At 46.8% G+C, this 23831-nt stretch overlaps 1 protein-coding gene across 1 annotated transcript; it reads left to right on the top strand.

Moving 5' to 3' along the window:
- Positions 1–20048: 20048 nt before the first annotated feature.
- On the top strand, positions 20049–23220 carry LOC115892725. The gene is made up of 4 exons (XM_030914438.1): positions 20049–20075; positions 21502–21642; positions 21901–22394; positions 22653–23220. The coding sequence occupies exons 1-4, from the start codon at positions 20049–20051 to the stop codon at positions 23218–23220; spliced, it is 1230 nt and encodes a 409-aa protein (XP_030770298.1).
- The last annotated feature ends 611 nt before the right edge of the window (positions 23221–23831 follow it).

Raw genomic sequence — 23831 nt, forward strand, 5'->3', positions numbered from 1 at the left:
TGAGAAAAATGTTTCTGCTGAGCCCTGTAATTGTGCCCCTGTAACTTCTACCTTCTGCTCGGTTTGAACAGCATGGGAAATTGATTGGATACAGTGTTTTATCTTACTCTTTCAGAGTTGGGAAAATCAGGATTCAAGTCCTAGCTCCATCACTTATGAGTCGTGTGATCTTCAACAACATACTTGACGTCTCGATTCTGTTTTCTCATCTGTAAAATGGGGATAATAGTACACACCAGGGGCCTGGCACGGTGGCTCACACCTGTAATCCCAGCACTTTTGGAAGCCGAGGTGGGTGGATCACCTGACGTCAGGAGTTCGAAACCAGCCTGGCCAACATGGTGAAACTCTGTCTCTACAAATACATAAAAATTAGCCCGGCACTATGACGGGTGGTTGTAATCTCAGCTACTCAGGAGGCTGAGGCAGAAGGATTTGGGAGGTGGAGTTTGCAGTAAGCTGAGATCGTGCCATTGCACTCCAGCCTGGGCAACAGAGCAAGACTTCATCTCAATAATAATAAGAAGAAGAAGAAGAAGAGGAAGAAAAAGAGTATGCACCAGAGAAGTTTGGGGTGAGGACTGAATGAGCTTATGCATGTCATGATTTAGCAGACCACTTGGCACATTAATAGTAGCTGTTGTCATGGGATGCTTCCTAACCCTTCTGCACACAACAGCCATTAAAAAAACTGGGAGACCACTGCTGTGATGCCCTCCTACCACTCCAACCCCTGTGTTTTCTTTTTCAAATGTACATCTATGCCTGCCAGGAGGACTTCTGCTTCCTTAGTCTGCATGAGGTCTACACAGCTGGCCTGTCCTGTCTCTTCTTTCAACCTCCCACGTGCACTCCGCAGTGACACAAGGCCTGATTCCCCAAACACACTGCCCCTGAAGGAACCTCTCACTTTGTGTCCTCACCTGGTTGTCTAATACTGGGCTCCCTCCTTTTCCACTGCACTCCCCCAGCCTCCACCCGCCCCAGCAGGTCACATCCTGCCCGTCTTCTTTCCATTTTAAAACCTTCCCTTACTGCTTTGTCTGCTAGTGTCTGTGCCAACACTTGGCACTTGATTATTATTATTTTTTGAGACAGAGTCTCGCTCTGTCACCCAGGCTGGAGTGCAATGGCACAATCACGGTTCACTGCAGCCTTGACTTTCTGGGCTCAAGCTAGCCTCCCATTTCAGCCTTCCGAGTAGCTGGGATTACAGGCATGTGCCACCACACTCGACAAATTGTGTGTGTGTGTGTGTGTATATATATATATATATTTTTTTTTTTTTTCTGTAGAGACAGGGTTTCACCATGTTGCTCAGGGTGGTCTTGAACTCCTGGGCTCAAGTGATCCACCCCCCTCAGCCACTTTGAGGAATGGACAATACTTTAAATGCATCTTTTCCCTTCCTTAGTACCTGTTTTGATGACTTTCCCTGAATTGTCTTCCTCATCCTCATTTTCTTCCATCTCTTCGTTCTCTTCACTATCTTTTTCCTCATCTTCAAAAATCTGGTAGCTTTTGAGACAAAAGGTCTCAAAACTAGTAGCTTTTGTAATAAGAGCAAGGCACAGTGGCTCACACCTATAATTTCAGAGCTTTGGGAGGTTGAGTTGGCGGAATGCTCAAGCCCAGGACTTTGAGACCAGCTTGGACAACATAGTGAAACCCCGTCTCCATAAAAAATTCAAAAATTAGCTGGGAATGGTGGTGCATGCCTGTACTACCAGCTGTTTGGGAGGCTGAGGTGGGAGGATCCCTTGAGCCCAGGAGTTGGAGGCTGTAGTGAACCATGATTGGGCTGTAGCACTCCTGGTGACAGAGCAAGACTCTGCCTCTTAAAAAAAAGAGTGCAATAAAGAGTGGGTGATTCCATAAGGTCTTAACCACTCTTAACTACTTAATTATTCATACAGTCCTTTCATTCACACCCACCCATCCATGTATCCATCTACCCACCCACCCAACTATCCACTCATTGATCAATCCAGTCCCCACCCATCCATCCATCCATCCGTCCATCCAATCACCCACTCAGCCATCCATCTACCTATTCATCCATCCATTCGACCAGTTACCTACCTACTCACACACCCATTCATCCATCCAGTCCCCACTCATCCATTCACCTACTCATCCATCCATCCATCCATCCAGTCCCCATCCATCCATCCATCCATCCATCCGTCCATCCAGTCATCCATCCATCCATCCATCCATCCATCCATCCATCCATCCATCCAGTCATCCATCCATCCATCCATCCAGTCATCCACCGATCCATCCATCCATCCAACCAACCACCCACCCACCCATATCCATCCATCCGTCCATCCATCCATCCATCCATCCATCCATCCATCCATCCATCATTCCATCCACCCATGCATCCATCCAGTCACCAACTCACCTATCCATCCATTTGTCCATTTAGTCACCCACTCATTAACCCATCTACCCATTCATCCAGTCACCCACCCATCCATCCATCCATCTATTCATTCAGTCACCCACCCATCTACCCATCCATCCTGTCACCCATCCATCCAGTCACTCACACACCCACCCACCTATGCATCCATCCAGTCACCTACCCATCCATCCATCCATCCATCCAACAAGTCACCTATCCACTCACACACCCATCCATCCATCCAGTCCCCACCCATCCATCCATCCATTTGTACATCCATCTATCCATCCATTCATCCATCCAACCAGTCACCCACCCACTGACATCCACCATCCATCCAGTCATCCATCCATCCATCCATCCATCCATCCATCCATCCATCCACGCATCCAGTCACCAACCTATCTATCCATCCATTTGTCCATTTAGTCACCCACTCATTCATCCATCCACCCATTAATCTAGTCACCTACCTATCCACCCATTAATCTATTCATCCAGTCACCCACCCACCCATCTACCCATCCATCTATTCACCCATCCATCCAGTCACCCACCCACCTATGCATCCATCCAGTCATCCATCCATCCATCCTTCCCTCCCTCTTTCCCTCCCTCCCTCCATCTATTTCACTAGCAGACCTTGCCTATTTTGCCCCAGGCACTGTACTTAGGTTTTTGCTATGCAAGAGAATCTTATAGACTCGTGAGGGAAAGAGGTATAAACCATACAATATGAACCATGAAGTAAGAAAGCAAAGGGGAATAAACCAGCCAGTGGGGAGAAGGAGGCAGGGAATGATCTTATGTCTCAGGCATATAGGTGGTGCCTGCTAAATATTAATCATTTGTGGATTAATTTGGCTCCTTTTGCTCCCCAGGAAAAGCATCTGCTCCCATGATGAAATGAGAGCATGTGGGTAAATATATTATGTCAACTCTAAGGCTTTTACAAATGTAAGGAAATGTGCCTGTGGTTATCTGACAGGTGAAACACCTGAGGCAATGCCTAACACATAGTAGGTGCTAAATCCATAAGTGCTCTTAGTAAAGACAAATGTCAAGGACCCAGCTGGTGTGCTGGCCTTGCTAATATAAAGGAAAAAATCTTTAACATTATGAAAACATTTCCTCTTTCCTATTCAGTCTCATAGCAGTGATATAACTGAAGCCAGAGGGAGGGCATATTTTCATAAGAATTCTCCATTGTCTACAACTTTTGTTTTATTTTAGGCTAGAATCAGAAGTGCTTTCTTTTGCACCCACACAAACTCACCATTCATTCTACTTTTCTACGACCTATTTTCTCTATAGCACATTTTGTAGATTTTTTTTTCCCTAATACATTTTCTAATAATTAAAGATACTGGAGACGGAAAAACAGGGTTGCTGTGTGATTTGGGATGAGTCTCTCCAAGGTCAAAATCTTAATTCTCACATTTGTACAATTAAAGAAAATTGTGAAGATTATAGGAGATAACATATTCAAAGTACCTACTTTGGTGCCATCACTTACAGTAGCTCAATAAAATTGTGTTCCAGTTATCTGTTGCTGTTTAACAAATAATCTCACATTTAGTGGCTTAAAACAATCATTGTACTGTATTTCATGCATGTAGGATCAGATTATTTAGGGGTGAGAAGAGTAGGGTGTGGCTCGATGACTTGCTGGTTTTCCATCTACTTCTAAGATGGCTCATTTACATGGCTGGCAAGATAGTGCTGGCTGTTAGCTGGAGCTCAACCAGGGCTCCATGTGGCCTCTCCATGGGGCTGCTTGGTCTTCCTCACAGAAAGGTAGCTGGGTCCCAGGACTGAGCGTTCTAGGAGACTGACAGAAGCTGCAAGCTTCTTATGATTTAGCCACAAAGGTCCCAGAACAGTACTGTTGCTGCATTTTCTTGGTCAAGTGAGCCATTATGGCCAGCTTAGATTCAAGGGGAGGGAAATTAGACCCCGCCTATTGAAAGGGGAAGTATCAAAGGATTTGTGGCCATCTTTAACCCATCAGGAATAGTAGATGTTCTTTTTCATTGTACTCCATCCCCAGGCATGAAGTCAGCATGAGCCATCGGGTTCATGTGCTGACTGTGGGGCCTCTCAAGGTCAGTCCCTGCAGCTGTTCCAGCTGTGGAAAGCAGCTGGTTCCTTGCTTGTCTCTGCTGGCCTCTCACTGAACTGGAGAATGCAGCTTTGGGAGCCAGCCATGGGTCTAACCATCTGTCTCTGTGGACTGTACTCTCTAAGCCATTCAGTACAATCATAGCAAAACTTTTTTCCATTGTGCATATGTGTGTTGATGAAATAGTAAGTTCATGAAGAAACTCACATTCCTTGCTAAGATCCAGCTCTGAGCATGCTTTAGAGATTAAGGACTCAAAATGTAAATTTTTTACCCCTTGGTGTGAAACATCTCGGTTACCATGATAGTTTGTCTTCTGGATTACATTTTGGAGTCATCCTGAATGCTGAAATGGTTCTTCATGTCCTAAAGACTTTAGGTTACTGTATGGTTCTGGGACTGTTTTTGTTTCATAACTCAGTCTTTCCATAAATACCCTGCTTGGACACAGTTCCTTCTGTCTTTGAAACATCTATGTCAATCCCTTATTTGAATGTGTGAATTCCCATTCCTTCACTTTCAGCATGTTCCTAATGTTCTGAGCAAGCTTATTTTTAAAAAATGAATAGATGTCATATGTATGTAACAACCTGATGTCCAATAGGCTGGCCAAGTGCTCAACTAAACAAAGTCAAACAGGTTTCTTTACTGCAGGACTTCCCAGGACCTTTAGCAAACTCATTGGTATTTTGTATTTCAGAGAGAATAGTAAATGCCACATTTCAAATACTTCTACGATCCCAGAGACCTTTTTTTACAGAGCACCTTTCAGGATTTATGTTCTGTGTGGCACACTTTGGGAAACACAGGCCTAAACCTATCCCCCTTTTTGGAGGAAGATGTATGTGACCCGCCATTTTGTCAGTGTCCACATGTCTGGTGTCTGCACACCTTCCTTTCCAACGGTCAAAGCTGAGTATTACCCTTTACAGGGACCCTGGAGGTGGCCTGCTAGAGTAGGAGAAGCCTGGGTTCCATCACAATTTGTACTTTCAGCTCTGGGATCTTGGGCCAATTAACTACGCGCCCCCCCCCCCCCCCCCCGAGCCTCAGAATACCTAGGTTTAATACGGAGAAAACACAACCTCCTCAGCTGGGGCAGTGTTAGATTATATGTGGTAGTGCATCCAGAGATGGGCCTGGGACAATGCCTGGAACGTGTTAGCTCCCCCTTCCCTTTCTAGTTCCAGGAGTGAGCCACCACGGGGATCGATGAGTGAGTACGCTCGCCCCCTAGTGGGCATTTCTGCCTCGGCCACCTGAGCCAACCCATCCTTAAAGAGCACTGGATGGCCACTGTGGTCCTAGTTGGTTTATTACCAGCTGTTTGGAACTGGTGTGAGGGCAATTCATGTTAGGGTAAAAAGGCAATAGATCATTTAAATGAAGGCAACAGGTTTAAGAATAGGGATGGTGAATTCTTTCTCCAGTAAGGGGCAAAGTACCATCCCCCTTTTACAGATGCTGGCCTTGAGGTCTCAGCAGGAGACTGGGGCTCATGGATGGGCTGTTTCCACACATCTAAATGCTTGTGTGGACAACCGGGAGCAAGATCTTCTTAGTGCCTTTCTCACACGTGGTTCTTAATTTTGAGGTGCGGGGAGAGGTGTGAATTGCCTTGTTCTGTCTGGGATTCACGGTAATCTCTATCATGTAAGTGCCTTGCAAACAGGAGGCAGTAGGCAAGAAATCAAAGTTATTGTTTATTGACAGCTTGCTCTGCCAGGTATCATCCTTAGTGGTTTACGTATTTAATCCTTGCAGTAAGCTTTGGAAGATGGTAGAAAAGACTCTCATTCCCATTTTACAGCTGAGGAAACAGAAGCCTAGAGTATTTGAGTGGCTTGCTTAAAGTCACAGAGCCAAATGTGGAATAAAACCAGCATTGAAACCCACATGTCCTGATGTCACACCCATGTACTTAAGCAGGACTCCAATCTGCCTCTCTGAAAATCACTTGTTGGCCACCTGGTCAACCAACAAGTATTTATTAGGTCACTGCTGTGTGCCCACTTCTGTGCCAGAGCTAGGGAGGAGACAAGTGATTCGGGAGACTATTTGGTATCCAGGATTGCTCCAAAATTGGTTTTGACTTCTTAATAAAGGGTAAAATCCCTGAGGAAAGACTGAATGATGAAATTTAAAAGAGTGGGTTTTTCAAAGTAGGAAGAAACTGGTTAATAGCAGGCTGAAGGGCAAACATGTTTAAAAAAAGAACCAACCCAGGAAAAATCAACACTGTATTAGTGACACATATGATTTGGATGCCTGTGAGCAGGAAAATGTGAAAGAGGGAGAGAGAGATGTCTTCTTGAGTAAATGAAGCATAGAAGTTCATTAGGACTATAAAAAAAGTGTTAAAAGAGGAAACCCTGCCTTTGGAGAATCAAGGGATTATGATATGAACTATGACAGGTAGGTGCAAATTGGAAACTAGAGATGCAAAGGCACGATCTGAGGAACACATTTACAAAAATATCAGATAAATAATAAATTATTAAATATGTTAAAAGCTAAAAGGATCCTCGTGTCTGCAAGGCTCTTAAATTCAAGAGAAAAAAATGCCAGGCTGGTCTGGTCCAAGAGGGTAAAAGGAGGGGAATGGAGACAGTCTGGCTGGATTAGTCCCTTCCTTTGAAGACATAGGAATACACCCCGGGTAGAACGTTCACAGGAAATCATTAGGCCCGGAGCACACACAAGTCCCCCAGGAAAATGCAGGAACAAGTTAAAAACTCCAGGGCATTTGAGAGGGAGGTCTCCTATCCCTGTCCTCGTTCTGTGCCCAGGAGACCAAGGCTGGTGTGAGAACCCACTGCCTGGTGCTGGGAGATCTGGGCCCACCAAGACCCCTCTCTCCCTACTCTGGATGACCTTCAGCCCCTCTGCTGCCATCTTTGTTTCTGGCTGCTCAGACAGAAATTCTGTAGGGAGTGGGACTTGGGAGATGGTATGAAGGTGCACCTACCTTGGCATGGTTCCTCCCTAAGCTTCTGCAACCCGCTGTTCCCTGTCTTGCCTGGACTGTGGATTTTTTTCCACGGGAGACCAGAAGACCCTATGGCCAGCAGAATAGCCAGGTGGGAAGAGCAATAGGATTCAAGGCGAGTGTCAGCTCAGTGTCTTAACTAGCCATGTGACCTTGGGCAAGCGACTTGAACACTCTCTTGTAAAATGAGAATGATAATGGTGATGATGATGATAGTACTTCATTGAATTCTACAGATGTTTGTGGAATACCTGCTTTGCCAAGCGCGACACCATCCTGCCTGTATGGAGGTTGCAGTGTGGCTTGGTGTGGCCTAGGAGATGGCCTTCTGGCCCCGCTCTACATGTATCGCAGGCTGTCTCTTGGGCATTTTCCCCAAGAATTTTAGCAACATGAGTTGATTTCACATCACTGCCATTCTATGAGGTAGTTATTATTATGATTCTCATTTTACACCCCAGGAAACTGAGATGGGCAGGGCTAAATAACTTGCCCAAAGACACTCAGCTGGAAAGAGGTGGCACTCATTTCCTTCTTTTCTTTCTTTCTTTTTTTTTTTTTTTGAGACGGAGTCTCGCTCTGTCGCCCAGGCTGGAGTGCAGTGGCCGGATCTCAGCTCACTGCAAGCTCCGCCTCCCGGGTTCCCGCCATTCTCCTGCCTCAGCCTCCAAGTAGCTGGGACTACAGGCGCCCGCCACTGCGCCCGGCTAGTTTTTTGTATTTTTTTTAGTAGAGACGGGGTTTCACCATGTTAGCCAGGATGGTCTCGATCTCCTGACCTCGTGATCCGCCCTCAGCCTCCCAAAGTGCCGGTATTACAGGCTTGAGCTGCTGCGCCCGGCCGAGGTGGCACTCACTTCTAAACCCACGTCCCTGACGTCTGAGCCTGGGCTCTTTACTCTGACTTTATACATGGACCCAACAGTCACATGGACAATTGTGCAATTGTAGCTGTGATAGGCAGGATGAAGGAGGAAGATACAGAGCTTGGTGAGCCCATAATACCGGCTTTTCACTGAGGAACTGACACAAGTTGAGATCTGAAGACCAGGTCAGAGCTGACCAGGGGAAAATGGAAGAAAGAGTGGTTCCTGAGGCAAAAAGGCTTGAAGACTGTTGTGGGGACTGAGTATATGAACGAAAAAAGGACCCAGCCCAGGGCGAGCTGCCTACCTGGCTGTGTGACCTCTCGGAACCTCGGTCCCCTCGTCTGTAAAATGGGGAGAACAGGAGGAAGGAGGATGAAGGTAGGCGATGGATATAAATGTAGTCAGAGCCATTCTTAACACAATTTACTGCCACCGACGAAGAAAAGTGAGAGAGAAAGAATTTTTCCCCAATGGCCTCTACCACAACAGTGACATCAACTGAGAGTTGAGAAAGGTCAAAGGTGGTCATGGGTGGCCCAGTTAGCCTTCTCCCTCTGTCTATCGGAGTAAACAGATCAAAGGTCATTCCTCTGAATTTTCCAAGTTGCCCTTGTGGAGAGACTTAGTAAATTATGTGCCAAGTATTATCTAGATCTTAATCATAATATGGTGACAGTACCCAATAGGCTCACAAATATGTGCAGTTTGTGAAACCTCAGGAATCTCCTTATTCTCCTGTTGATTAATGCTGATGTCTTTTTTCTTTTTGTGGGATAGAATCTCGCTCTGTCACCCAGGCTGGAGTGCAATGGCACACTTGCGGCTCACTGCAGCCTCCGCCTCCCAGGTTCAAGTGTTTCTCCTGCCTCAGCCTCCTGAGTAGCTAGGATTGCAGGGGCATGCCTCCATGCCTGGCTGATTTTTGTATTTTTAGTAGAGGCAGGGTTTTGCCATGTTGGCTAGGCTGGTCTTGAACTCCTGACCTTAAGTGATCTGCCTGCCTCAGCCTCCCAAAATAGTGGGATTACAGGCAGAAGCCACCACACCTGGCTGCTGATGTCTTAATATTCCAGACTGGATGCTTCAAAGGGCAGGCCAATCAAACCCTGAGAGTCGATGTCAACAGTAGAGATTACACAGTGTCCTCCAGCTGCCTTCCATAGTTATTCCATTTCATGTTGACAGCAGCCCTGCTCTAAGCAATCGCAAGCCCATTTTACAGATGAGGTGAATGAGACTCTGTCAAAGGCCCCACACAGGACAGAGCCAGGCTCACCCCCACCAGTCCTGGCTCCCTAGCCTCGCTCTTTCCACTCTGCCTGTGCTGTCTCATGCTCTTTATGAGACTTTTAAAAATAAAAGATGCTTCTGTTCACCATTCCCTCGGGTTACCACTAAGCTTTTGTTTGATGTTAAGAGCTTTAGATAAATCTGACTCTAGATTACTGTGTGATGACTTCCTCTTGTCATCTGGGCATCACTTCAAGTCTTACCTCCTCAAACAGTTTTCCAGAATAATCACTGCCACTCACATTCATCACACCACAGAATGGAATTGTTTTTCTAGCGCTTGCCAATATCTCAACTCATCTTGGTCATGTATTTGCTTACTTATTTCATTGCGTGTCTCAACCCACTGGACTGCAAGTTGCACAGCAGTGAGAATCGTATTGGTCTGCCATTCTTTGCTGAGACCAGCAAATACCCTGATTGCAGTAGGTGCTCAGTGTGTGTGTTTCTGAGAGCATTGTGGAGTGGACAGCGCCTAGGGCTTGCAGGCAGGTTGTGGTCATTCCAAGTACTCTCTGCCAGCCTACTGAGCACCCAAGCCTCGATTTTCTCATCTGTAAAATGAAGATAACAACAGACAACACACACTATGCAGCCACCAAAAGTGATGTTGTGCAAAACTACAGAATGGCGAGGACAGATATTCATGATGTGGTAAATGGAAAATAATCAGGCAGTGAAACAGCGCGTTAGGATGAACCATGAAGAATGCAGAACATGGGAGTTTCAGGCAGGGGCTGTACTGTGGGCTGCCTGGTTTCCACCCTGAATTCCCCATTTACTAGTTGTGAGACCTTGGGTATATTATACTTTTTATGCCTCAGTTTCCTTATTTATAAAATGCAGATGATAAGCGTCTACGTCAAAGGGTTGTGAAAATTCATGAGTTAACTCAAGAGGGTGTTAGAGGGGTGTTTAACACATAGTAAGAGGCTAAAAAAGACTAGCTATTGTTACTGGCATTACTACTATTGCTCTATTATTATTGGGATGCATCAAAGGAAAATAAAAAGATTGCAAAATGGTATGTTCAACAGAAATCTATTATTTAAAGTATATGTGTTTATAACTAGAAGTACATAGACTAAAATGTCACATGATCTCTTTGGCAGTTTTTTCCTATTTTATTTTATTTTTATTTTTTATTTATTTATATATTTATTTTGAGATGGAGTCTTGCTCTGTCGCCCAGGCTGGAGTGCAGTGGCGCGATCTCGGTTCACTGTAAGCGCTGCCTTCCGGGTTCACACTATTCTCCTGCCTCAGCCTCCTGAGTAGCTGGGACTACAGGCGCCCGCCACCACGCCCGGCTAATTTTTTATCTTTTTAATAGAGACAGGGTTTCACCATGTTAGCCAGAATGGTCTCAATCTCTGACCTCGTGATCTGCCTGCCTCGGCCTCCCAAAGTGCTGGGATTACAGGCGTGAGCCACTGCGTCCAGTCTTTATTTTATTTTTTGAGGATGAAGTCTTGCTCTGCCACCCAGGCTGGAGGATCTTGGCACAGCACAACCTCTGCTTCCTGGGTTCAGGCGATTCTCATGTCTCAGTCTCTCTAGTAGCTGGGATTACAGGTGCCCACCACCATGCCCAGCTAATTTTTTATTTTTTAAATTTTTAATGGAGACACAGTTTCACCATGTTGGCCAGATTGGTCTTGAATATCCGGGCCTCAGGAGATCCACCTGCCTTGGCCTCCCAAAATGCTGGGATTACAGGCATGAGCCACAAAACCTGGCCTTTTTCTTATTTCATTCTGTTCTTTCCTTTCTCCCTCCCTCTGTCTTTACCACCCTATCTTCCTCCTTTTCTTGCTTTTCACACATCTGTATTATTATGTGTAATGAGAAAATATAACCAAGAAAAGTCTAAATATTAAAAATAATAAAATAATGAAATAGGCAAGGCGTACTTCCTAGGGAGTTGGGGAGTTAGGCTCTGCTCCTCATTCTGTCACCATCAACGTGCCTCATTCCAAGAAGTCTCTGAATCGGGTAACAACAAGCAACGCTAACCAGGTGGCTGGCATGCCAGACCTTACACTGAACCCCTCACGTGCAGACCGGATCAGTGGGTACTATCATTGCTGTTACACTGATGAAGAATCCAGGGCCTAGAGAATTAAGAATTTTGCCCAAGAGTGCCCAGCTACCCAGGGGATGATTCCCAGCCAGGCCTGTCTGCCTCAGAGCCTGAGGTTTAAAGTTCCTCATCACTCACATTGCAGGCCCCAGCCAGCAGCAGCAGCAGCCTCCAGGAGCTTGCTAGTAAATGCAGAATCTCAGGCCCCCTTCCAACCCTACCAAGCCAGAATCTTCACTGTGATGAAATCCCCCAGGGGATTTGTGCCCAAGGCGCCCTCGTGTGAACATGGCTCATGGAGCCTCTCAGGTTGCTTCCCGTTGCACAAAGTCTCCCACTCATCGTCGCCTTTCCTCACTGCCTTCCTTCTCTCCATCTGACCCCGACACCATCTCTCTGGGGTCTCACCCTCCAGATCTCAGCAGGAGAAGCGAGCAGAGGGGAATCCAAACCACTCCCTTTAGTGACTACTCAGCATCTTCGAGACAAAGGTTTGAAGAAAAACAGATGTTTGAATCTGTAGATGAGATGCAGGGATTATCTATGGAGTGTCTGTATCCATGTTATCCCTTTCCAAATAGTGGACTGTAAATAGGATATTTTTGTGATTTAAAGAAAAATAAATATTGCAGGCTTCGTAACCAGAGGCCTCTCTGATATGCTTAAATGCGGTCAGGATGCCCTGATTTAAGGGTCTAGCGATAGAACAGCAAAGGTAAATTCTCCTGGCCCGTGGGTGTTTATATATGATGATGGAATGCAAACAAGCGTTGCTTGGCTCTGAAAGTGGAACCAGAGAAAACTTCATCTAGATATTTAATTATACAGGGCAGACTGGAAATGATCTTTTGTTTCCTCACTGGCCCATGGCTGAAACCCATAGGTCACTGCAAATCAAAAAACATTAAAATGTATAAGAAGGAACTGGAACACATTTAGCAGAAGTTTTAAGCATTTCTGGTTGTGTTTTTATCACTAAGGCTGTTTGCACTGTAATTGCAGCTATAGCCACGTATGCAGTCAAATAACCTGGTTGGCGCCCATGCACACACACACACACACACACACGTTCCTTAGGGTGTACGTGAGAAAACAAAATGATCAAATATGGTAATTTGGCATTTAATTCCACCTAGGTAAAAGAAGTGTTGGAAATGAATGTTTTTCTCCTGACACATGTATATATCAGTTGCACCACCAGATAAAGTCAAGGTACCAGGCTGTAGCTCTTGCTTTTGCCAGTTTCTTATGAAATATCAGGACTTTTTTCACTAGTGTTAGAACCGAGGCAGAGAACTAGAAAGATAAATGATTTAATTCGGCCTGTAAGATTCTGTTTGCTTGGAAGCAAGGATTCACGAGGAGAAAAGCACATTAATTGAGGTCTTAAGGTGGTAGTAGAACACATTTTCTTTATTACTGCTTTCTGTGTAGGGGCATTTTTTTTTTCTTCTTCTTCTTTTTCAAGTTTATTTGGTCTTGTTCAGTCAACTTGTATTGAGTAGGTTCTGTGCTAGGTGAGGAAAACCGCGGTGAATAAGACCAGCTGGTAGGAGATGAAACAGAGGAGTGGCAGAAACCAGGAGAAGCGATGCAAGGGCTTTCCTCTGGGACCGTGACAAAAGGCTTTCCCCAAAATGATGGCCTCTACTCTAGAGTTTGAGAAGGTCTTAGGCAGGCAGGAAGGGTAGGAAAGTTTCTCCAGGCAGAGGGAACAGGAGGGACAAAGCAACACTGAGGTGGAAGAAGGTGACTCTCTGAGAGCTTAAGTGAGTTGGCCACACTGAGGCCTTGTGTGAGTTGGGAGGGCCTTTGAGAAGGAACAAAGAAAAAAGTCACTTGAGATGAGCCTGGAGAGTTCCGTGGGAGGAATCTGATCACAAGGGGCCTTGTAACGCCTCAGAAAGCCCCACGGGATTATGGAAAATTGTGTGAGACTTGGGGTTGGGGGTAGGTGTCTGGATTAGAGGAACTGAAAGGAGTCATTTTTAGGATTTGGGTTTTGAACCAAAGAGCAATGAAAGTCATTGAAGCGGACTATGATTAGATTTGTGCTTTGAAGACATTATGCTTTTTGCAGGATGAAGAATGGCTGGGCCACAATGGATGCAAAAAGACCTGTTAGGAATCTACCATAAGGTCCTGACAGAAGAGAAAGGTAGCCCGGCCTAGGCGACTGAGTGGAAGTAGAGAGAAGTGGAAGCATTTAAGGAGAGACATTGGATATTGATATTGAAGGGGAGGGAGGTGTTAAGATGATTCACACAACATAGCCCAGACTTCCTCCTGATCGTCTGCCCATGGACAAACACAACTTGCCATTATCTGCCTTCAAATGGCATCCAGGACTTGGAGGTATGGATCAGGTGTGGCTTCTGTGGACATTTTACCCCCAGCATCTATATCCTCTGATTTCTTAGCAAATGCCAGACCACCTATGTGACAGATGATCGGATCTTGTCCTGTATCTTCTTCTCTCCACTGAACTCCTGTCACCTGCTCTACGGCAGATATTGTAAATTAACTCATTTGGTACCCATTGCAACACTCTCCTACTAACTCCCTGGTTCATAGAGGCCAGAGAGCCAAAAGCAACATTTCCCAGAACGTTTTGCAGGTACAGTCACCCATGTGACCAAGGTGCCTCCAGGCAAACACACCTTCTCCAGTCTTACAGGCAGAAGTGCACAATGTATGGCAACTGCTAAGTACAGGGAGATCAGATGTTCTGGCAAATGAGGTTACCAAGCTTCCTGTCTTTCCAAGACCGTGGGTGGTAGAGTTTCTGGTGTCCAGTCTCTATTGTCAGACAGCTTTTTTTCCTGGCAGCTTTGTTCCTATTTGTAGCATCCAAACCCAATTCTCTAACCCTCCTGGGAATTATATGAGTTACCTGACTTTCCGCCTAAAGTATCTGAAGTGTATTCTGTTGTCTGCAAATAACAACCTGTGATATGCTTATCAGTGAACTTCATTTATTATTATTTTATTTGTTGTTCTACAGGTAGTGACACTTTTTTTCTAAACACGGCGTGTGCTCCTTAAAGACAGTCACATCCCCTCTATCATGTCATCCACAGTGCAGAGCACATAGTAGGTGCAATGTGAATGACTGCCATTTTTGCTTGCTTGACATCCAACCATCATTCTCCCAAAAGTACCAGATAGACAGACTGCGCTCCAGTTTTCCTCTGGGAAGTCACGTTTTCTTCAGTCTGTTTATTTGCTTTGGTGTTATGGACTTCTAGAGCTAGGGATGGGCATGAGACTCAAGCCTGGCCAATCAGAAAGCATTGGATCCCACTGGTTACCGTAATTAATGTAAAGATGGGAACATGACCCAACCAGAGCCAATGTTTTAGGATCTAATGATTTTTGACTGGACAGTTGAGAGAGAGCGAGAAAGAGAGAGAGAGAGAGATGCACGTCTATCTCATTTGTGTACTCTCTTTCTGTTAGGACCACTGATACAAAGGAAGAGGTGAGCCAGGTGCTGTTGGAGGCTCCATGTGGAATGGAAAATGAAGTCAACCCAAAGGCAAGCAAAGCCAAGAAATCAGGTTGTTGACACTGTTTGAGATTTGCATAGACCAGCCTTGCCTGAAAACACCCCTACTCCTGGGCTCTCGGTCAGGAGAACCATTAAAGTTCTTAAATTTTTTTTTGTTTTGTTTTAGCCAGTGAAGTTGGGTTTTTGTCACTTGCAACTGAGTCCTGACTAATGCAGAGGTTGTCCAGAAATATCGCCTGATTGGGTCATCAGAAAAGAGGCAAGACTTGAAGGTCTTAATTCCCTATTTTCTTTTTCTTTTCTTTTCTTTCTTTTCCTTTCCTTTCCTTTCTTTTCTTTTTCCTTTCCTTTCCCTTTCTTTTCCTCTTACTTACTTTCTTTTTTTTTTTTTTTTTAAATGAAATCTTGCTCTGTCACCCAGGTTGGAGTGCAGTGGCATGATCTCAGCTCACTGCAACCTCCACCTCCCAGGTTCAAGCGATTCTCCTGCCTCAACCTCCTGAGTAGCTGGGATTACAGGCACCTGCCACCATGCCTGGTTAATTTTTTTTTTTTTTTTTTTTTTTTTGTGTGTGTGTTTTTAGTAGAGACGGGGTTTTACCACGTTGACCAGGCTTATCTCAAACTCCTGACTTCAAGTGATCTGCCTGCCTCAAGCCTTCCAAAGTGCTGAGATTACAAGCATGAGCCACCAAGCCTGGTCTTAATTCCCTGTTTTCTTTTTACACTTTCTCTCACCTCCACTCCAGCCTTTCACCAAATGATCGAGACATGTGCAGACTTTTAATGATTCGATGCAACAAACAATTCACATAAAGCTGAGATGTTTGCCTCCATAAGAGTCAAAAAGAAAGAAAGAAACAAACAAAACTGACATGCACCCTGATCAATTACGCTGTTAAACAAATCGGCAGCTGCTTCTGGAAGGGAAGAGACTCCCAGTGAGGGCCAGGCAATGAAAGGATGTGGCTCTGAGCTCTGTCCTGCCATAGATGGTATTTGCCACTGTACAGCATGGTGGTTAAGAATCCTCGTGCATATGGAATTAGGGTTGTATGGATCTGAATATTACTCTACACTTGTTAGATATGTGATTTTGGCCAAGATGCTTTAAACTTCTATAAATCAGGCTCAAACTGGCTTATAAAGAGGAGAAGTTTATTGGCTTACACACTGAGAAAGTCCAGGGAGGTGTCTAGCTTCAGGCTGGGCTGGATCCAGTTGCTCAAAGGATCTAAGTCAGGAATCTGCAGTGCTTCCTCTCAGCCTCTCTTTCCTTCTGAGCTGGCTTCATTCTTAAGCAGCTGGGTTCATTCCGGTGGGAGTCAAATGGTCTGGAAGAGCGCCAGGCTTACACATTCTCCCAGCCTTGCTCTCCCAGCAGAGAGAGCATGCCTCTCTATGGCTCCAGTGAAAATCTGAGGCAGAGCTCTCATCCGGTCAGCTGGGGTCCCTGCAGATCCCTGGAGTGAGAGAGTGAGGTCAGATCACTGAGACGGGGAAGGGAATGTTTCTCAAAGGAAGAGCAGGGGGCTGTTCCCAGAAGAGGGAACCGACACTAGCTGGGTAAAAACAACAGATGCCACTCCTCACTCTCTTAGACTGTGTTCTCCTGGGAGAAACTGGAAATGTAATCATTCCCACTTCATAAGGTTTTGGTAAAATTAAATGAGTTAATGTTTTTGTCACAGATGCTGTTGGTCCCAACTCAGATCCGCACAGCCCTGACCGTTTCCACACATGGCCATTTCCATGAATTTCCCAGATTCCATCAGCAGCAGCACCCCTTTGCCCGAGGACTTGCTCTGGCTGCTAGACCCCACTTTTCCTGTGCTGGCCACAGGTGGGATGTGCCCGGGAGTGACCAACACCTGGGAGTAGCCTTCCACTGAGGAGGTGGAAGATCAGTAAATACCCCAGCTCCTCACACTTCCAGGAGGGTCAGTCTAGACTGTGCATTCCATACTGCCTCCCAGAGGATCCCAAGCAGAACTAAACTCTTCTTACCCACAGATGCGCTCCTTATAGTTTCCTCTACTTCTTTCTCTTACTTCTCCTACTTCCTTACCTGTGTTTCCTAGGGTTACCTCCCAAATAAACAACTTGCACTCCAATCCTTTTCTCAAGGAAGCACAAAGCAAAAGAGATTGTTATGTGCTATATATCATGCCTGGCACGTTAGAAGCATTCACTAAGTATTTGCTATTATTGTTGCTGCAGCTCTTTCGAGGTTCATTTCTTCTTCAGTTTCTTTTCTTGATTTTTTTTTTTTTTTTGAGACAGAGTCTCACTCTGTCACTCAGGCTGGAGTGCAGTGGCATGATCTCAGCTCACTGCCACCTCCACCTTCTGGATCTAAGCGATCCTCCCTCCTTAGCATCCCAGGTAGCTGGGATTACAAGTGTGCACCACGCATGGCTAATTTTTGTATTTTTAGTAGAAACAGGATTTTGCCATGTTGGTCAGGCTGGTCTCAAACTCCTGACCTCAAGTGGTCCGCCCACCTCAGCCTCCCGAAGTGCTGGGATTACAGGCATGAGCCACCGCACCTGGCCCTGCCTCAGTTTCTTTTTGCATTAACTGTTGCATCCTCCTCCCTGGTCTTGGCATCCCATGTTTTTAAAGATAACTTCCTCTTCTGTTATACGTTCCTTTTGCCCTTCTGACATTTCTGTGTCTCACAACTTCTTAATTTTAATCTTTCCCCAGGGTAATTATGATTTCAATGAGATGTAAACTTTTAAACAGTTTCAAAGGAATAGTGGCAACCCCAAATCCTGATACACCAAACATCTGTTGAGACTGTAAACTTCTTGAAGGCAGGAATGATATTGGTTTTCACTTTGCCTCACGTTAACTCATGTGTTTGCATTCAGAATGCTTTTTTAAATAAGACAAATTAACAGACTTTATTTTAATAAAGGAAAAAGATGGAATGAAATCGACTTCCTCTGTACATTACATCTGCTTCCCATCTGCAGTTTTAGCCAAGATGATCATTTTTTACTCACATCTACAAGAATTTGGCCTCTTGCATCTGCAGAGCCGAGCAGTCATTCGCTAAATGAGACCCTAGTGGTACGAGAGTGTTAATGCACCTCATTTATAAACAATGAAAACACCCCACATCATCTGGACTATTAACCAATTTACAAAACGAGATTAATGCAAAACTTATTTCTTGGGGGGAAAGTAATTATGAATAAAGATGGATTTCTCACTAATAGGATGATATCAGTTCAACAAATTCCATATTTTCAACATGACAAATTGTGACTTGGCAATATGATAGGGGAATACGTGCAGAAGAAAGTTTGGTTTGTCTTGAGAGAACCAACTACAGCGGATCTGGAAATCGAAAGGTTTCTGTTTTGGGTTTCCATCTTCAGACTTCTGAATACTGCACAGCAAGGAGTTGGCAAGGTGGCTGGAGTGATCTTTTCTCAATGAGCTTACGGCTCCCTCTGCTTCCCAAGGGGCTGTCTCCATCTGTTCTGGGCCCTGGTGAGGGTAGGGGGTGGGGTGGCAGCTTGTTTTATGTTGCTGGGAACTAGCAAACAAACCTCCATGTTACTTTGGGGATGCCAGGTGAGCAAATCTATCAATGAAGGCAGAATTCTTTTGGGGTGGCAGAGCTGCCAGGGAGAGGGGTAAACAGGGAAGGAGGCATTTTATCTGAAAACTACTCAGGTGGCCGTCTTTGGGGGCTTTCCTGTTTAAAAAAGAAAGAGCTGGAGACTTGAGGGGAAACAAATGTTCGAGGCTGGAGGTGAGACTTTTATGCAGTGTTTCCCTGTTTGTGCCTAGAGGAGGTTCTTTTTAACCTGTTCCTGCCTCTTTATCCCTGGATACCTCTGTAAGCACCGGGCCTGCTAGGTGGATCATGTATCTGTTTTCCTATGTGTTTGTTCAGGGAAAGAGAGGCATGAGCCAGAAGTCTTTGGTTCAAGACCCAGGTCTTCCACTTACTAGCTGTAGGAAGGAGGGGGAGTTGGGGGAAGGGTTTTCCTTAAGCCTCAGTTTCCTGGTCTATTAAAAAAACTAATAATTGCTGCCTAACAGGGCTCTTGTGGACAGTGGATGAGCACAGGTAATCAATTTTTAAATGAAGACATTTCACAAATGTACACTTGCCGTCAATTGTGGGGAAAGGGTTGGAATCACTTACTCCATCTGGTATATAAAGGCTGAAATGATTACACAAGAGCAGAACTGTGATAGGCTCAGTTAGATCTGGAAGAAAGAGGTAGGTGTGGTCACAAAGTTTAGGTTCAATTTCTATCGCTTTGTAGCTGCGGGACCTGGGTTAGGTTATTTAGCATCTCTGAGCCTCTTTCCACATCTGTAAAATGGAGATAAAGAGTCCTGAGTCTCCCCAAATTATGAGAAATGAATCCATTTATCCAACAAATAGGGGATGGGATAACACAGACAGAATGAACTTCCATGGGTGTGAATGTGCAACCTGAGCTAAAATCTGGGAATCAGTGAGTGGCAGGAACAGAATGTTAACTTGGGCTAACATATACATGAAAAGCAATTTACAAAGTGTACATTTCTATAATGCTTTGTATAAATGTTTTCTAAAGAAACTCATTTAGACAGGAAGCCTAAGAAAACCCAGGCATTGGGCCTAATTTTATATTTTCTGGTCTCTTTACATTTAATGTTTATAGGGGTGGGACTGCAGGGGGATTGAATTAGGGGCAGTATGAAGAATTCCTCCCTTCTTTTTCTTAGCCAGGAGACACAGGAAACAATACAGCGAACAATGGAGCAGCCCCTTTATTCAATGTTGGTGAGATCAGCACCAATTTCGATAACTGAATAGAACTTCTGTGTGCTTAATACTTTAAAAAAACTATTGTAAGTTTGAAGCCAGGTCAGTCGGCATTATTTGGGCCTGAAGTTAGTACATTAAATTTCATCTCTCAATGTTCGCTCCATAATCAATTTTTAGAAAAAACATTCCCCCCCTTATAAAAATCTATAGTGGCCAGTGTGGTTAGGCACCACTGATTTGAAACACCATTCTTCACCAATCCAGAAAAGAGGATGGTGACCTATTTTTTTTTTAAAGATCATTTGACATGCCTTTGAAAAATAAGTCAATCTCAGAAAAAGAAAACAGGTATTTAGCCAGGTATGTTTTCTGAATTTCTATTAGGAGGCATGCTATTCGCAAAGATGAAGGAACTGTCTTTCTAGAGCCATTCTTTGCTCCTGTTTTATTTCCCCTCTGAAATCACTAGCTGGTGTTTCTGACATCACTGCGTTGCTGTGGAAATGTTTATTTCACAGAGGATTTCGACCTCCAGTGGGAACTTTACAAGTGGAAGTATGAACTCTTGAAAAACACAATTGGTTTGAATAAAAATAGGCAGCATTTGGAAACGGGATTCAGAAAGAAAACAATATAAACTGGCTATAAGAGGTTGTTTTAAGTCTTCCTGAAAGGATTCAAATACTTCTAAGAGCATCTTACACAGATATGCTGGTTTTTATTTGAATTTTACTTTCTGTAAATATCTGTGTAAAGAGTAAGGGGAAGCAGGCAAAGAATGTCTTTTTGCAGGAAAAAAACAAAACAAACCTTTCAGCCATCCAATTATTAAGACTGAAAGATTTGGTTCTAAAATACCATCTTGTGGGGAGAGAGAGAGAGACGGCATTATATCCGTTTACATTTTTATATCATATAATGGACTTCAGAGAATAGCTCCCTTTAAATAATTGTGACTCAAGGGGCCTGAGTTTTAGTGCAGAAGCTACAAAATCCATTTTCGTTTTAAACTGTTAAATCAACAGAACGCCAAACTAGAGCCTTTCTTCCTGCTGGGGCAGTATTGTCCCCTAAATCCACTTTCCAGTCCTCTCAGCCTAGCCTAGTTTGATGTAGCATTGACTTAGCTTAACTACAGCAACCGGCAAAAGGAAGTGGGTTTGCATTTGGGATGGGAGGAGGCAAGCACCAGTGTATCTGTGCCTGCGTGGACACGCGCGCAGGGGGCTGGAGGGATCGCGAAAGAAAGAAAAGCGGGATGTAGTAACTATGTGAAAATAATTTTCCCGTGGCTGGAAGAGGGGTCTCTGCATGGAAAAGCAATTTTAGGAATTAAAAAAAAAAAAATCTTCAAACAGGATGTAAGGAAGGCTTGCCAGGAGGGTGCGGGACGCAGCGGGGGGGTCCTGTGTTTTTCCTCGAGCATTTTTCCGTTTCCCAGGCTCAGGGCGGCCCACTCCCCACCCATCCATCCACCTGCCCGCGGCCTCACCCGCGCCCCCTGCCGTCCCGGGGCGCGCACGGCTCGGCGGGTATGGCTAGGAGGTCGGAGAAGGCGGCGGGCCGGCCGCGGGCTGCAAAGGTCTGGCGGAGCGGGCTGATTTAGTGGCCGGGGCTGTAGTACAGGCTGTCCCCGGCAGCCGGCGGAGTCAGCGCGCCCACGTGACGGCCCCGGCTCTCCGGTGAGCTCCCCAAACAGACGCACACCCAGCCACACGCGCGCGCTCGCGCTCGCGCGCGCACACACACACACCACACACATACACACACACGCACGCACCCCCGCGCGCACACGCCCGCCCGCCAGCTCGCGCTGCCTCTGCGCCTTCATCCCGGCTAGCTCATTATCTCGCCCTCTCGCTTCCCCTGCGGTCTCTCGCTCTGCGCGCACACACCTCACACACGCACACGCACACACACGCGCGCACACACGCAGCCGGCACAGGCGGCGGCGGCGGCTGCCCAAGTCAGGACGAACCTCTCTAGGTACCGTCTTGAGAAGGCGGCAGCGGCGGCGGCGGCGGCGGCGGCGGCGGCGGCGGCGGCAGCCCGAGCATCCCTCCTCTCCCGGAGAGGGAGCACCGCCGAGAGTTTCCGTTCCCTTTGCCATTCCCTTCCCCCTCCTTTTCTTTATTTTCGAGAGAATTTCTTCTTGGCTTATTGGTTTAATTTGATTTTTAAAATTTTGGGTTGCTTTTGTGTATGTGTGCTTTTTTTTTCTTTCCTCATTTTATTTGCATCCAGAGCATGGCGGGCTGCGGGCTGTCGGAAGACACCCTCTTCTCTTCCTTCTTTTACAACTACGGCTTCTCCTGGGAAACCCCTTCCAACCAGGTAAGGGGTGGCTCGGTGCCGGGCGGCGTCGCGCCCCTTGCCCCCTGCCGCGCGCTCACTTGGTACTCGGTGGGGAGGCAGAGGCTCGGGAGGGGGTGGGGAGGATGGGGGGCCAAGTGGGTCGCACTGTCTGGGTCAGCGCCAACCGGCGTGAGGAGGTACCCCCCTTCCCCCATCGCTAGCTTTCCAGTCTCCAGGTTCTGTCGCGTTCCTCCCGTGCCCAATCTGCCATTGACACCTTCCCCCACCACCTCCCAGCCCAGCGGGAACCCGAGAAAGAGGCAGGAGCCGGCGCGTTACCCCGAACAACTCCAGGCAGAACCAGGGAACTCGAGCGCAACCTTCCCCAAGTCGCCGCGGGCGCCGCGCCCCTGTGCGCCCGGCGCCTACCCGCCTTCCAGTTGCACCGAGGGGCTGCAGAGCCATGAGCCCCCCGCGACGTGCTGTCCCCCCTCCACTCCCCTCGGGGCCCGAGCCGCCTCTTTCCCTAAAATGGCTGCAATCTCAAGTAGAGGCGTCCCCTGACCCGCGGAGGTGGGGGGGGGTGGGGTGCAGAGTGGAGGCTCCGCTCCTCCTGACCCCGCGCCTCCCCCGGGGCGCACAAGCACCCCACAAACACACACACTTAACTTTGATGACTGTGCAATGCAGTCCGGCTGCATCGTGCCCTAGACGCTCCACGCCGCCGGCCTGTAGGTGTGCGTGTCGGTGTGACTCGGGGGGCCCAGGAAAACTGGGGGTAGACGCCGGAAGGGGGGCGTGGAAGGAAATGGGTGTCAGCGGGCCACTGGTAACCTGGAGAGACAGGCATGTGCTCAGGGTCTAGGGGTGAAAAAGCTATTCTGGGAGCTGGAGCGAGAAATAGAGGAAAAATGCCTTTTAATTAAATAACTGTTGTAGTCTGCTGCCCCCACCGCTTGTTTGGTGAAAGTCTACAGGCATCTGTCATCTCCAAACTACACGGGGAAGTAGAGCTGGGGTCGAGGGAGGGGAGGCATGTGTGTACGTGTGTGCGTATATGTGTGTGCACGCGGGTGTGTGTCTGTGTGTGTGCGCGCGCGCTCGCGTGTCTGGGCTGGAGAAAGTTGGGGCCAGAGGCGCGGTGGAGAAGCAACGGTGAAAGGCATTAGCAACTCGGTGGGCGGTCCAGGGCGCCGGGGATTCCCGGGCCCCGCGGAGCGCGCACCGCGGGGGGAGCTGGCCCGCTAGGGGTGGGGGGTGTCGAGGAAAAGAGCTCCGTTCAGCCGGGCTCGCCTGGCCGCCGCGGCGCCTCTCCTCCGGAGCCCGCCAGCCAGCCTTGGCCGCTTGCGGGGTTGCCCGCCGCGCTCGCCGGCGCTGGCGCGCTCCCTCTCGGGCCCGGGGCACAGCGCGTTCCTGCGAGCTCCGGGCAGAGAAGCCAAACCCCGAAAGCAAATAACCGAAAAATGTTCGTCGCCG

The sequence above is a fragment of the Rhinopithecus roxellana genome, chromosome 2, assembly GCF_007565055.1.
Source record: "Rhinopithecus roxellana isolate Shanxi Qingling chromosome 2, ASM756505v1, whole genome shotgun sequence".
NCBI lineage: Eukaryota > Metazoa > Chordata > Mammalia > Primates > Cercopithecidae > Rhinopithecus > Rhinopithecus roxellana.